This window comes from Neodiprion lecontei, chromosome 3 (assembly GCF_021901455.1).
Source record: "Neodiprion lecontei isolate iyNeoLeco1 chromosome 3, iyNeoLeco1.1, whole genome shotgun sequence".
NCBI classification, from domain to species: domain Eukaryota; kingdom Metazoa; phylum Arthropoda; class Insecta; order Hymenoptera; family Diprionidae; genus Neodiprion; species Neodiprion lecontei.
The window spans coordinates 17,329,397-17,345,282 of record NC_060262.1 but is presented as its reverse complement, the minus strand read 5'-3'; the positions used below and the strand labels follow the sequence as shown (position 1 = coordinate 17,345,282).

The 15,886-nt window shown below is 35.4% G+C and overlaps 1 protein-coding gene across 5 annotated transcripts in view; it reads left to right on the top strand.

Annotated features, from left to right (window-relative positions):
* LOC107219511 overlaps positions 1-14,466 on the top strand; it is a 251,610-nt gene extending 237,144 nt beyond the window's left edge. For 4 of the 5 annotated variants that reach the window (XM_046733522.1, XM_046733520.1, XM_046733521.1 and 1 more), the window contains 7 exons: positions 2,694-2,948; positions 3,027-3,329; positions 3,424-3,863; positions 5,848-6,227; positions 6,510-7,119; positions 8,107-8,856; positions 10,390-14,466. In XM_046733522.1, coding sequence (XP_046589478.1) covers positions 2,694-2,948; positions 3,027-3,329; positions 3,424-3,863; positions 5,848-6,227; positions 6,510-7,119; positions 8,107-8,856; positions 10,390-10,725 — 3,074 coding nt within the window. In that variant the 3' untranslated portion in view covers positions 10,726-14,466. Of the gene's footprint in view, positions 1-2,693; positions 2,949-3,026; positions 3,330-3,423; positions 3,864-5,847; positions 6,228-6,509; positions 7,120-8,106; positions 8,857-9,126; positions 9,202-10,389 lie in introns of all 5 variants that reach the window. The other variant, XR_006903178.1, reaches the window with a different exon arrangement.
* The last annotated feature ends 1,420 nt before the right edge of the window (positions 14,467-15,886 follow it).

Here is a 15,886-nt window from a genome sequence, read left to right as displayed (position 1 = left end):
AAGTTCTTTTAAAGTGTGATAACCGACGGCGAGTTTTTCCTACGCCATGTCCAATGATCGAAAGTGAAAAGTTTACCCGCGGAACGCGTTATCCGGTTATAAGATTATGCGCATTCTATAAACGAGAGGAAAGTTCAGCGAAATATCGAGTTTGATGACATCTGCAAGAAGAGTTGGAAATGAAACGGGAATGCGAAGTCGAGGTCGAAGGAACTGAAAAAAAGATTTCAATCAATCGACACAACGAGGACGAACAAAAAAAGGAATACCTATCCCAGCGGTTTTCCTTGCCAAACAAGTTCAACGATCTTTCATTACACGCTATGTTTTTATGGCATAACTTTAGTGCCGATTATAAAACATCATAATTATCGTATTGATTAAACGCGATTTGTATGTTGAATTCTTTTTACACCGTTCCTTACCTAGCTCATCATTTGTTGCAATAAAAAAAAGATTTTTTAATTATCCAGCCAGCAACGAAGTGAATGAAACGATATCAATTATGTTTCAATTGGAAACACATTATCTCCAACTTTTTAGTGCCGTCGAGCAAATCGATAACCATAATACCAAAATGATTATGAGTGGTCAATGATTTTGAGTGTGAGCTGATCGAGCGGCATCGCCCCAGAATGTAATAGTTAAGAAATTTGATCCCAAGCGAACGCAGTTTTCAAGATGATGCTGGCGAGTTGCTTGGCAAAACTTTACATCAACACAACATTTATCACCAACAGCGAGATAAATTTTCATGAATTAAATGTCAAGGGTAACTCTTCACAGTAATCCTCTTTTACCTGTACCCAGCTAATTTTATCCTGTTTCATCACCATTTTAATTAGTAATGAACGAAAATAACAACTCACTGCATGTCTCACTCGTTAAAATATTTTGCTAGTTGCCTTCCACGTGGTGTGAATATCAATTGTTTATAGCTCCACGTTTCACTTCGGTAATAATACACACTCGTGCAATTAATACCCAGCTCGCCAACTCATGTCTGTTTAACAATAAATGCGATACATTATACCAACGTTTGCATTTCTCATTGCATTATGAAGATAATTTACTCCTTGGAAACAATTCATATATTTTACCGACAACCTGACTAACTGATATTTAAAAACCAAACCCACAAGACATCCGTGTGTCAAGTGAAATAAGATCAGAAATCCCAAAAACGCGGTTTTGCCTAAACATGCGATACCTAATGACTTCTATTTTTTTACCATTTGCTTCAAAAAAATAAAGAGAACAAAATATTTTCTCAGAATTATCAAGTTGAGAAATTAAAAGTAGGAAGTTGTATACAGATATGGACAGACCCGATATTCCACCCTTACGTTACTATTTTTTTTAGGTCATCCTTTGAATACCAAAAGCCGTGTACATCCACATACGGCCTTTTGCTTCTAACTTATCGATTATTCAATTTGAATGTTTTTGAACTGATTTCTATGTTTCTCGCGTAAATACAAGCACAAAATAATTTGACGACCTTTCAACTTTTCGAATGACGGACGTTTGTATAATGGCGCTTACGATCTTACTCCATTATACACGCAACATAATGTGTAAGACACGTCAGGGTCAATTATAACAGGTATAGCAGACGCAATATAGATAATTGCTCCGTCATTCATCGCAGTGAAAGAAACTTAACTCAGCCTCATACCAAATTGTCTACTAAAGTGATTTTTCTATTTGCAAAAACGAAATCTCCCAATGAAAAATGGGTGGTAACTGCATCATTTTCTGTTTACTACCATTCACCTTATTGAGGTAAATAAGCTGTTGAAGAAAATTTGTCAGTGTCCAGAGTACCTATAAATATTTGAAATCTTGTAAGGTAATCCTCACGGAAAAAACGCAACATCGATGTAAATTCGTACCCCCAACTCATAGATAACGTTAATTTCCCTTGAAAAAAAAAAAATAAGGTGGGAATTTACACTCAAGTTGAGGGTTTTTTCCGAAAGGGAAGAAGTTATCCTTTTCAGATTGTGTCCTGATGTTCATTTAAAATAGAGAATGAACCACCGGTATGAAGTATTAAAACGAGGTTAAAGTTGGAAAAAACTCACTATTTTACAACTTTGGACTAACTTTGAAAAAGTCTACTTTGCGTAATATGAGCGTATGTTTTATTTTCTTATACGGTTAACTGAAGTTCAGATAATCTCAACGTTGCAAATGGTTTGCCCTAAATATCCATGGTTACATCAACGTAACGTACCCGAATCTCATGTATTACAGCACATTCAGATCTTGAGTTAATACCGGAAGCAGAAGGCATTCATCTGAAAGTATGACTGGGTTACTCAAGATGAATAAAATTTTTAAAAAGCGAACTTTTTTGAAAATAAGAAAAACAGCCTCAGATTTACAACTTTGTAATGTAGCATAACGGAAGTCAACTGTACACATGGCCACTGTTACGAAAGAAAATATTTATAAAATACTTGATAGACGAGTCAAACACTGGCAATAAATCAAAATTTTGGCTGTATAATCATTTCCAGCTTTCATGCTACTTAATGCCAAAGAATATAATAGAAAAATTGGTACACAACCGAAATGAAGCAACCATTTTGGGTAGAGAGATAGAGAAAGAAAGGCCTTTCTGTAGGGACTTTCCTTACAAAGATCGATCATCCATTTATGTAAGACCATGAACTCTGTATTTTTAGTCAAATCGCCAGAGTCGCTTGGCAGTCATTTGGCATCCCTACTTTCCGAGGCTGAGCACAGAGTCCAAGAGCTTGGTGGCAGTTCGACTAGTATGGGAACTACACTTCTGGAGCCACCAAGTCACAGAGCGAGTTTCTCGACACCGCAGAATAATTTGACAGGATGCGGAGGTAACGCCGAAGATAAGCAACTTGCGCTGTGGGAGAGGAGAGCCAGAGCATTGAGAAAAATGTTGCTAGGATTTGATCAAGCCCGTAAGATGATCACCGCTTTGTTTACTTTCATCAAAAAAGTACGCAAATTCAATCTCAATGATCGATTTTGCATTTCAGGTCCGCCAGATATGCCGTTTCTGGTGGCAGTTGATGTTACCGGAACAACTTCCGTAACGGTGAGATTTCAGGAGCCGGATTCTCACGATTCTCCAATCTGTACTAAATTCAAGGTACAGTGGAGCGTCAGGGAAGATTTTTCCATCATATGCGGAGACAGGGAAGTTTTGGACATGAAGCAACGGGAGTGCAGAGTCGACGATCTCACGCAAGGGCAAAGATACTATTTCAGAGCTGCCGCGGGTAATCTGAAAGGTTACAGCAGGTTTAGACCGTCCACCCCTGCCCACGTTACCCCAAGTAGTGAGTACCGATTACGATGGCTGTTTGCTAAATACTAACACTTCTCACCCCGTGAACGAATAACTGGATTTTTGAAAAACTTAATTTATTTTAGGCTGGAGAGACATTGATGGCCGCTTGCCGCGTTTCGCTGGTCGCCTTCAGCAATTGGATACGTTATTTACGGATATCAGGCGACCAGAATACACGCAGGAAACACCGGCCGTACAGCGAAGAAATCACAGGAAAAAGACGACTATCAAACAACTGTTTACAGCTACGAGTAAGTTTCAGAAAAATTTGAGAAGGGGCGTTTACTTGGCGTGTTTGTTGTATCATGAAGATAAGGTGCTAGTCACCAATGAGGACTTCTTGCCGGTTATCGAAATCGACGAAACCTATCCCAGCTGTATTTACAACGATTTTCACTGGCTCATGAAAGTCGCTTGTACTTGGGACGATGTCAAATCTTTGAGACAAGACATGGAAAAAAGTCATAGCAGTTCAACCATTCATTTTAGGATCAAATTGCTCCAGGCTGCTGCTCAAATGCAAGTAAGTCATTGGTCACCATGCTAACTTCGATATCGTGTCAAAATTCTAAATTATAATGTGCGTTTGGACCTCATGGTCACTGATTGATCTGTAACGTAAGGAATACGCAGTACTTTATGACAGTATACTTTGATATTTTTATAGATTTTTCAATCCACCCGTTTTCATGCACCAACGACACAAATTTTTCCAGATTGGACATCGCAGTTCGACCAATTTTGCCGGTCCTCTGCTATTTGTTGAGAAGTTTTCTTCATTGTACGTTCTCATTGGAACAACATCAGCCTTTTACAAAAAATATTCCAAAATTATGCACGTCGATTCAATTAAGCGGAAAAATAGGTATTCTCGATTAAAGACAACTATTTCCGGAATTAGATCGCTACAGGATTAAACTGTTAAAAAATTAAATACCATCTGAAACGCTGTCAGTATCGGGAAAATTGTGCAGCTAATGATACTTATTGCATCAATATTGTGATTCAGTATTATTATACATTTAGTATTGTACCTATCATTTTAGTACCCATTGTATTTGTAGCTTTAGTGTGATAATTAAGTACAACATTAGAAGAGCAAGTATTATATTATCTACACTATTCGGAGTTTGAAATTGCAATACGACACTACTGGGTCATCCGCAAACGAATAGCAATGATGGCATGATAAGAATCCGCGAATAGTCCGTGCTAGTCATATTGCTATCCACGGTCTTACATACAGGTCTGGAAACTCTAGTGGTGGGGGCTGAACGCTTAAGAAATAGCATTTAATTCCCGTTGGGGCCGCTAGAGGCGGGACGGTAGAGTAAGGTTGTTTGGGAAAAAGATAGAAAAATTGCAGGGCAGTATCAACAAAGATTCTCCATTAAATCATATTGTTTCTAAAATTCTCGAGGTAAGTATTAAGTGATATACTTGCAAACATTTTTACGTACATTTGGAAAATTTGGGAAATTTAGAGGTTATGTTTGCGAACATTACCTTACGACAGTGCGAACTAGCGGCAGCGTCGAAAAACAAAAACTGCAGCGTAAGCGTATTTCCCCCACCACGCAAATTTCAATGAGTTTCAAGGCCTGTATGTAATGACCGTGCTGATGTCGCACAAGTAGCGCTACCCTACCCGCGGTGGCAGTTTTCATTGCCAATTTGCTCAAAATCGTTGTCGATATTGACAGTGCTTGAGATCCACTTAACTATAATACAACTGGAAATATCACTGCGGTGGTGGGTTTTCAGCTGAGAGAGATAGCTCGGAGGTAAAGTGCTGTCTCTTTCTACCGGATACTGCTCATGCGTGGGACAGTCTAAGCTAAAATGTAATGCTACTGATTTATAAAAGGAAACACGTGCGAAAGGGGTGCACAAGTGTTTAGAAAGACTGTACAGTGCGAAAGAGACAGTACTTCACCTCCGAGCCATCTTTCTCGGCTGAAAGCCATGTAGTGATAGCTCCAGTTGTATTATAGCTCAGCATTTAAATCGTATTTAAATCCAGTACGAAGATAGAGTCTTTTCATAAAATAATGACCCTGGAATCCGACAAAAAATATACAAAAAAATCTTTCATAGAATACATACGAAAAAAAATGGATTTGTATGAATGAAACATGTTTTTATACGCTTGCTTGGATCAACACGTAGTTGGCTATATTTTAATTGGAAAAACCAAAGGTTTTTTGCAATGAAAATATGTGTCGAATGTATCTGTTTATTACCTCAATGTTCAAAAAAATTTCAAAACACCACTAATTGGTACAGGAAAAGAAATGGATTTGAAGATCCAATAAAAAAAAAAGGAAGTATACTCGTGAAAGGTACTTTGAATTCCTGAAGTGATAGGTCAATCTTCACCCATGAGATCCAAATGAACGTCATCATTGATAATTTTAACTCATTAACAATGATTTGTGCACTCTTATGCATGTGCGTATAAAGCCGGAGTGGTAATGATTCCTATCTAACTACGGAATTTTTTTCAGGCAGCTCTTTGTATACAAGACTTGGGTCAGTTGTACCATAAACCAATAAGAGACGTGCAAGGAACCATGGTTCTGTCCACTATAAATTACGTTAAATCGCCAAAGCTGGTGTCTGTTTTGAATAGCCGTTGGCTGCCGCTTAGCAAAGTTACTAAAAAACTGATCACCCACGAAGATAGCAGTGTTGCTGATATTCTTATGGCCAGCATCCAGGATCAGATGACCTATCATCAGGTCAGCAGCATCAAGCTATCCAAAGGCTTGTACCTAGGATATCTAAAAATGCAGAGCAGCGTTGACTTGATTCAGGTTGTTGTACCATCCAAGACTCCAAATGTATTACCTCACTGCAAGATACGTGACAACCCTCATGTCTCTGCGTAAGTATAGTTAGAATTAATCACGATCAATCACTTTTGGTACAAACAAATTCGTTACATGCAGAAAAATTTTGAACCAATTTTAACTTAGAATAATCCCGTGAACGACATTACTAAGAACTTGAACAGGCAAAACTTCATTATTACCTATCTACATAGGAGATTTTCACTGAAACTGAAACACCCAAAGTCCAATGCGTACATTACAGTTGTTGTAAAAAGATTATGGCTCAGATGATAAAAAAAAATTTTGCTATAGTATCACAAAAATTTTATCCGCAGGGAAGAATGGGACTACTTGAAACAAATGACCAGGATTCAGCCGAGTGAGCAATCCGCCATTGAAGATACCGAAGAAAAGGAGAACGCAGCGAACGAAACCCAAGGGACTGAACAACAAAAACTATTCGTGGATTTGGTTTCTGCGACGGCGAGACGACTGTTTGGATATATGGAAATAAATGTTGAAGATTCTCTGAATCATCGATTGTACGATGCTGAAGTGATAGACTTAACATCGGACGTGTCGTTCCTGATAACAGTTCCGCCGGCGGAAACTGCATGCTCTGTACCTGGGACAAGAGAAATTCTTTTGAAGAGAGGAGATCTGCTATCTTTACCTATCCAAGTATTTGAAATGGTGCACCTAATTACCTATCAAAAAGATGTGATAAACAGATACTCAAGATTGAGCTGCATCCTAGAACTTGACACTGCTTTGGCGCAGCATAATCATAGGGAAGCTTTCAGCTCTTCCGAGTTGAGTGTGGCTAAGGACAAATTAATCAAATTACAGGATCTACAATCGCAAGTTAATATTGTATGGAAAGGAGCCAGATGGCTCATTGATGTTATTTCGTTTGCAAGAGACAGAGGTTCGTCACAACAAAACGTGAGTTTTGCTTCATTTTGGTCCTTCTTTTATTTACTTATTTATCCCTAATTGTAAAACTACTTCTCCGTATGCGAAGATTCTTAGAAATTTTAACATAAGTCGCTGATAAAATGTGTGCGGAAAAACAATATCCAAAACTCGATCAAGTATAACTCGAAAACTATAAATCATGAAGATTAAAAGTTAATGTCGAAAAACTTTCAATAGTAACTGAAGTTTTATGTCACAATGTTCAAAAAAATATGGAGGTCGTCAAGGTTCTGGAAAGTCAAAAGAGTCATTTTTGTAAAAACTGTCATGTCACGTCACATTGTTATCGACTCGTATCACACATAGCTGTAGAGTGTAGACATTAATTTATAATCTCGTATACTTTTATTTTTATGTGTTATGATATTTATAATGTTAGCCATAGAAAAATGCCATAAAACTTAATTTATAGCTTTGAAACTAACTCTGGGCCCATGATCAAATTACTACACATATTTTCTAAATCAACACATATGTATGCTCTGAAATTTTGAACCGGAAAAAGCACGGTTTTCGTGAAATCATGGAAGAACTAAATTTTTTTCAATTTTTTATCAACTTTGGATCCTTCCAGAATTTTTGAAATATTACAGATTGAAAATTTACTTGAAACCGACATCTCTGTGCTGATAACTTTTTTTATCTGATCTTTAGTTTTCAAGTTATACTTCATTGAAACTCAAACAATATCGAAGATAGTCGCATATATTCTTTGGATTGCTCACGTTCAAACATCATGCCATAAAAATCTAAAAAAATCTAAGATATTCTGATCACATAACAAAAACATTTCACAAGATTTGAACCAGTTTTGAGGAGGTCAGGGCTTTAGTCAGATTGATTACACGTGGAATATCCCATATTTCGCAACATCATAATTGTAATCACAGATGTATCTGTGTTTTTCTTGAATTCATTCTGACACGCGAAACACATTCATTTCCATAATTTCAGATTGCTGGTCAAATTTCTGGGATCTCGATGAGACATCTGCTAAACCTAGATCGCAATAAAAATAGTAACAGCCTGAAGCGAAGTCTTCTGCAGCTTCCTCCGCGAGATCCTAAGCTAGTGAAATCCAGTCCCGGTCGTGGGAGCTGGCCTGGCCCGAACATAACGAACTCAACGTCAAATCTGCTGACCACAGAATTTAGTAAAAGTGAACAGCAGCTGCCGAGCGGTCAATACATCCGTAAGGGCAGTAACTGTTCGACAATGTCAGCTGGTAGTGAAATGGTAAAAACCTCTGCAATCAGCTCAACAAAAAACAATTTGATCCCAGTACAGAACTCGAGATTACCTCCTTCAAAGTCCGAAGATACGCTACTTCTGACCCACTACAAACACAGCCCAAGAAACAGATCGGCTACAATAACTTCTGCATCTGCCAGTACAAGTCCACTGTTGAGTATAAAGCCAATTATTTATGGAGGATCCTTGCTTAGTGTCTCAACAGCGATGACCAACACGACGAGCATGTTGAGTGTGAGCAATACTAATTCAGATAGTCTGCACTCGTTGAGCAGCGATGAGTTTTCCACTCCCATCTCAAGCGTCAGCCTTAAACCGAGTCATGCAAAGTCGAAAATGTCAAAACCAACGGCGAGTGTTGCTGCAATTGCTAGTTCTGTAATGGATAGTCAGCTGAATGAAGAAAAAGATGAAGCCATAATGATGCCAGCACCTCTTCCTGGAATTTTACAGGTACGATATCTTAAATTATGTCAAAATTGGTACCATTTAGCAGCGAATGATTGCTTTATTTATTACTATGGCATAACTGAATAAAAATGCAAAGAGCAGCTTTCACACAAGTGAGACACGCTGTGAAAAATGCTGTGGTAAAATACCGCTCATCGACTTCAAAAGCTTGTATTTTTATTTTTTCTTAGAGATTCCATACCTGCATTGTTTATTTGTATATATAAAACTATATTAGAGATAAAATTGTACCTACTAATATTTTTCTTGTAGGAGACTCGAGTTTGACGTATGTACTGAAAATATAACCAGCTCTACACTCAGTCTCCTAACGTAACCTCGGTATAAGTAAGCCTTGCATTCAAATTTTGCTTTGCTTGAAAAAAAAGCAGCTATACACGAATCAAAATTCACAAATTGTACAGCATGAACAGCTTACAACCACAATATCAATCTCACTGCATCTTTCAGCACAACATTTTCATCTAATGGTCTCTCCAACTGTTCCATTTTACATATACACGATATAATGAAGATGAATTATAACTAGCTCTGTCTACCTAGTTGAAATATTCTGCAATTAGTTCAAATCAAAGTGATCAAAACAAAAAAAAAAAATCACATAACTCAAATCCTGAAAGAGCATATTACATAATTTATCAACACTAACAATAATCACTAATGGCAGAAAAAATGTTGATCAATGCCATTGAATTAATTGACTTCACTTTTGATCTCATTTATTTTATTTTTTATGACCCAACTCCAAAATTAGATGCATTTTTACCTGAAATTCAAGTTTCTGTAAATAACCATGCGAAAAAAATTTCTTCAAATATACCAAGAAAATCTTCAAAAATTTGACATCTCTCAAGTGCAGAGTTGATGTTTTTTTGGTAGTACTTATTTTTCACATATTAAGTTTCTATGATTTAAACTACTTGAAATTTGGAATGTTACTGAAAATAAAAAGAAAAAAAAACAACGGCAATAAGGTCTGTCAAATCGAACGAAATTCTCCACTTCTGGACTACTGCCCTACTAAAACTGTTCATGCGTTAAATCGTGAAATGGTTTGAAAGAATTCAGCGTGCATTTATTACATGATTTATTTTGTGAGTTCGATAAAATATATAAGAAATCACATGATAAATTACACGAATCATTAGACACATGTTACTAGATCAAAAATCATGTAAATCAACTACATGAATTTTGGTCTAGTATACCTGATGATTCATGCTTTCGTAATGTATGATGTGATTTTTTCTATATTTTATCGAATTTATAAGGTAAATTATATCATGAATGACAAGCTGAATTCTTAAAAACATCTTATGATTTAACACACGAACATTTGCAGTATGGCGACTTTCTTTGCATAGATTTAGTGGGTTATTTATTTTTATTTTTACGTGTTTTAATTATAATATGTACAACCGGCTATGAAATGTGCAGTGGGCTTTGTCGCCATTAAATAAGCATTACGTTATTGTCACGGGCGAATTTTGATTTTAGTCTTACGTACTTTTGTAGGTATATGCAGCGTACGAAACAGGCTTAGCTTCGGGAACGAGTTTAAAACTTCATGTTACACCCCGAACGACAGCTCGAGAGGTCGTCGATTTGGTTGTGACGCAATTGAATGTTGCTGTAGTCTTGAAGGATCAAGCAGGTCCGATTTACACTGCAGATGAGTTACCAAATTTTTGTTTAGTCGCTGTAATTGGTGCAAGAGAACGTTGCTTGCGGGATGACTTCAAGCCATTACAACTACAAAATCCTTGGAAGAAAGGGCGATTGTACGTCAGACAAAAACAAGACGTACTCGCTGCGCTTGAGCACAGTAGTAAACATACTGCGTATTTATAGCACAAGGAGGTTGACGAGGAAAAAACGCAAAGTCCAACTTAACATAGGTTTGCGTTTAAGGTCAACCGAATAGTAAAATTTCCCCGGTAATTTTCAGGAAAAAAGTTGGCAAAAGTCTTACATAAATTTAACTATTTCCATCACTACTTGTAATTATTTTTAAAGTTGTGTAACTAGACGAATTGCAACTATCTTTAACTTGATTATACTGTCATTGAAAGTATACTTAAACTTCCGTATGAGATTATTCTGAATTTCCAATATTAATACAGTGGCTGAATCATCTCGTCTCAATTAATATTCAACTTCAGAATATATCAAAACGTGCTGCTTTGATCATTGTGAGAAATGAAGACCCAATTTCATATTATTGCCTGTAATTGTCATAGTGTCAGGCAATATTTGCAGAGTTTGTATCGGAAGTTGACATTCCAAATTTGAACGGATGTTTTTGGATGGAAACAGATTTTAGCAAAAAGTATTTTTGAAATTAGTAGGTAGTTTGTACAAATTACTCATATTTGAAACAATTATATTTTAGGTACTGATCTCAGTGTACTAATAGCGACTAAGAATAAACAGTAAATCAAAAAGATGGATTTACTTATAATTATTGCTTCTATATAAGTTGTCATTGGTCAGGATAACGTGAACATGTATGTGTAAAAAGAAACCACAATTGGTTTCATAAGTTGCGAAGTATAGTTCAAAAACTGTTATTTAGTGAAATGTAAAATAGCCTTCCGAATGATTCTCTTCAATAATAGCATAATGTAAGAAGAAATCTGAAATTACAGTTCTGTTATCTTAATGAATATGAATATGTAATATCTACATTGATCTATTAATCTGTTGCATATAACGGAATAATATTAATTTAAAAAAGGAGAATAGGTAGATATGCACTAGTTAGGATAGCTCTGATTATTGTCCTAGAATTATCAAAAAATGATACGCAATCTATTACAATTAACGTTTATGTGTATACATGACACATGTATCATATAGTGCTCAGATTCAGACATTTATTGACCGTCAAGATAAAAATCGATATTATAATAATCCTCAATGCTCATCGGAACGGGTGTAGATATACGTCGTGCAGATTAAATACTTGTATGTATTATATATATAAAAACAATCGGACAGTTTTTTTTTCGTGTGACCGAATTGTGGTAAAAAAAAATGAACAAACGATTCGGTGGCGGCTTGGGTTAAACATCGTTTATTCTCATCTGGATGGCCCATGTATTAGTATATATCATATATAAGAGGCATTCTCGATCAACCGAGCCACTTTTTTTTTTAGTCCTCCCGGATTTGTTCCATAATTGGTTATAAAGTAGTACTACTTAAAGGCACTCTGTGAATTTTTTCTGATGTGTTAATTTCTTTATTTTTGTGTTATATGGCATATGTTATACATATGTTATATTTTTGATGTCATCTATAATCATGCCAGAATATAACATGTATTGTAAAATAGTACATGGAAAACAGAAACTTAGATGTACCTTAATGCACCTTTCTTTGGAAAATATTTGTTCTACACAGCAAGAATGTCGAGTTCCACGATGCAAATTTTTTTGTAAGTTCCCAATACACTGCCAAATACCCTGTAAAATTTATAGCAAAATCAAAGGTTTCACATTTAAAAAAAAATACACATATTTTTTTTCACTGAAAATAGCCTTTTTGATGCCATCAAAAATATAACATATGTTGCATTAAATAGTTCATGGAAAAACATAACTTCATGTTAAATTTTTTTGTGCCTGACTTCAATCTTCCATAATGTACAGGTTTGCAAAACAAAACCATTTCCGAAACGTGGAAAGTAAAAAAGCTAAAAGTATTCACAGAGAGTACCTTTAAATAGTACTACTATATAACCAATTATGGAACAGATCTGAGAGGATGAACAAAAAGTAGCTGAGTTGGTGGAACACGCCTTACAAATAGGTTAATATGAATATGTCATAAATACATAAATAATGCCGTGAACATGACAAGGGCTTATAGACTGCTTTAGTATAGGCCAAAAATGTATAATTTGTAGATGAAAAAATCGTTGTGTGTTGTTTTTTAGTTTTACGTTGAATATAAATCTTTAGTTATATTTAGAATTCTTTTATTTTCCATTTTAATCTTTCTGCTACATAAAATAATAGAAAACTTTGTTGCATTTCGTTCTTTGCGCTGAAAAATTCAAGGTATGTTCCAGAAAAGTGGAAGAACATATTATTCCACAGAAAAACTCAAAATTTAAGAATCACTCTTAATTATGTTAAATGTGGTGTTATATTAGTACCTATTTAGGATAATAGAAGCGATTTTAAAGTTGTCGATTCAAAAATTTGGTGTATATATATATATATATATACATACATAAATATATATATATATACACACATATATATATGTGTGTGTGTATATATATCCATCAATTAGTTGGGAACATTACGAATTACTCTATGACACCAAGTATATTTAAAACACACACTAATTACGGTAACAAGAGGTGTATGCTAATCGTAAGTAACATTAAAAAATCTTAATCGAGATAATAATATAGTTGATTTTATATTATTCCAATATTAAAAATTTCATTGAAAATATATTTGTTGCAAACTCGAATGTTAGAAAAAGCATGAATTCAAAGCACCTTTCATAATTAAATATACAATTTTAGACCAGTAGAAATCTTTGTGTTTGCCACGATTAGACATAGGAAGTATACACGGTTTTACGAAATGTTGAATACTTCACTCGTATTCGTACAAGAACTGTCACCGATTTGATTTGCTTGAAGGGTATGAATACAGATCGGGGCATCATATTGTGTTTATCAAACCATCTAAAGCAAAGATATCAAACTAAAAAAAAAACGAACACTAAAAATAGTGGTGCACATATTTTTCTATCTAACAACAAAAAATTGTTGTTAAAATGTATGATACGAGATAATTTTAGGTTTACTTTGTGTTATATAGCAAATATCAATGTTGAATGTAGAATATTCGATTGTAGATAAGTATTATTGAGATTAACCTGTTAACAGTGGGACTGGTCGATGTACCGACCAGCAGTCAGGCTGAGGACTCCACATACGAAATTCATTTAACTTATTTATAAATTTCACGTCTAATAAAAGATCGATTTGAACTGATATTTCCCTGCCGTTAAAAGGTTAATATAATAACATATACATACAATGATAATTATTGATATACGAATACCTCCATACATGTATATTAAATGTAAATTTATATACATCTACCAGCGGAAAATGTATGTAAGCGATACAAAGCTTCACATCTCAAATAGTTTCATTCATTATTTCAACTTGTATCTTGATATATCAGTAATTGGACAAATTTTCTAATTCAAAATTGCAATTATGAAAGTGATGCTATTGTTATCCACACGGTCGTTGACTAGTGTAAATATGCACTGCATCCAGTAAAATCCGTAAATATCTGGCGTTCAGTAATTTCTGTTTCTACATGTTTTCTTGTGTGGACTACTACTGCTGGGGTCTTTAGAATTACGGATCGTTGCGCACCCTGTAGAATACCTACCTATAAATATATATATATATATATATATATATATATTACAATAAGAGTATGTACATTGGATAAAGCTCTAAATATTATGGATTCGATGTTTATAGAAAAAGCTTTGATTAAAGACACTGTGTACGAAGACCTTGCGGAAATAAAACACAAATCAAATGTTTAAGCTTGTAATTGAAAGATGAAATATTATTGTGTGTGGTAACTGTGACATGATTCCGAAGAGGGAAAATTTGTGCCTCATGGTAAGTGGAGTTTTAAGGATGCGGATGTTACTCCTTCTTGATCGACCGAATTGGCTGATTGTGATTTTTCGTTGTTAATAATAAAGTGATGAATGGAATTTGTTCAAATTTCGACGGGCTATTGCTCTTTCATCGAAGAATTGGAAAAAATGCATTAATATTCCGAATACTATCACAAGGGTGTGTATGCGATTTCCGGAGAGAGTGAAGTTTTTAGTGTGAGCTGAAGGCTAGCGCTGCGTTCATACGAATACGAGTGTGAAGTTGGCGGCACAAATCGCTGATCACATCGCTCATCCGCACGGGTACACACGTCATTTTTTTCAACACCAGCAAAGGGAAGTTTGATTTGAGAAGCAATGAAGGTGCCACTGAAAGCGTTTTCGAGCGTTTCTGAAAGTTATTTTTTTGAAATACGTAGAATCTCACACTCCGTCGAATCAGATACCAAAATTCGAAAAAAATTGTAAAATTGCAAAAAATATAGCAATTTGAAAAAAAAGTTGTTTTTTTGAAAAAGCTCAGTTTCGACTTTTCTGAAAATTTTGTATGTTTTGGTAGGGAGTATACACTATGTACCCTATGAACGGCAATATCGATTTATTATGATTTTTCGAGATACTGATTCTTTTAATTAGTTTTATTTGGCAGCCGTATTTATATGGTTAGATACGCTCGTGAGTAGTATACGGAATAAGGCCTTCTCCATTAAATATAACTTCATTATTCATTTTCCTACATATGCGAATACCTGCGAAAATAATATATCAGTTACTCCTGAATACAAAGTTGGGCCAGATTTCAGCGCAGAGTTAGTAGTAACGACTTTTGCCACTCATTGCGTCTGTGTTCTTTGGTCGTTCAAATATTACGATCATTAGGTGTTGACCAAGTGTTGACAGCTGCCTGGTTTACATATTTCGAACGACCGAAGAACAGGAACGCGGCGAGTAGAGGAAATCGGTACTACCAACTCTACACCAAAAACTGGCGCAATTTTTGCTGGCACGCAGGCTTGAGTTTCGTTTCCTTCTCTCTTACTTCCTGACTGTAACCAAACAGCAGAATTCCGATAGACTGCCGAGGATCCATGTGAATTAGAAATTTAAACTGCAGAATAGCCAATGCTAATTGTAAGTTTAATAAAAATATTGCAAGCTAAATTAATTTTTTAAACTAGATTTCGTCCAGTGTGAGAGGGAAACCCAAAAATTAACTGACGGAGAAAACTCATTATTTCCAGCTCTGTCGATACGAACCTGTACAAAATATGTACATTCGCCACACGTAAATTTTTACTTATTACAGTTCAATGTTTCATCTTCTTGGATATGTATT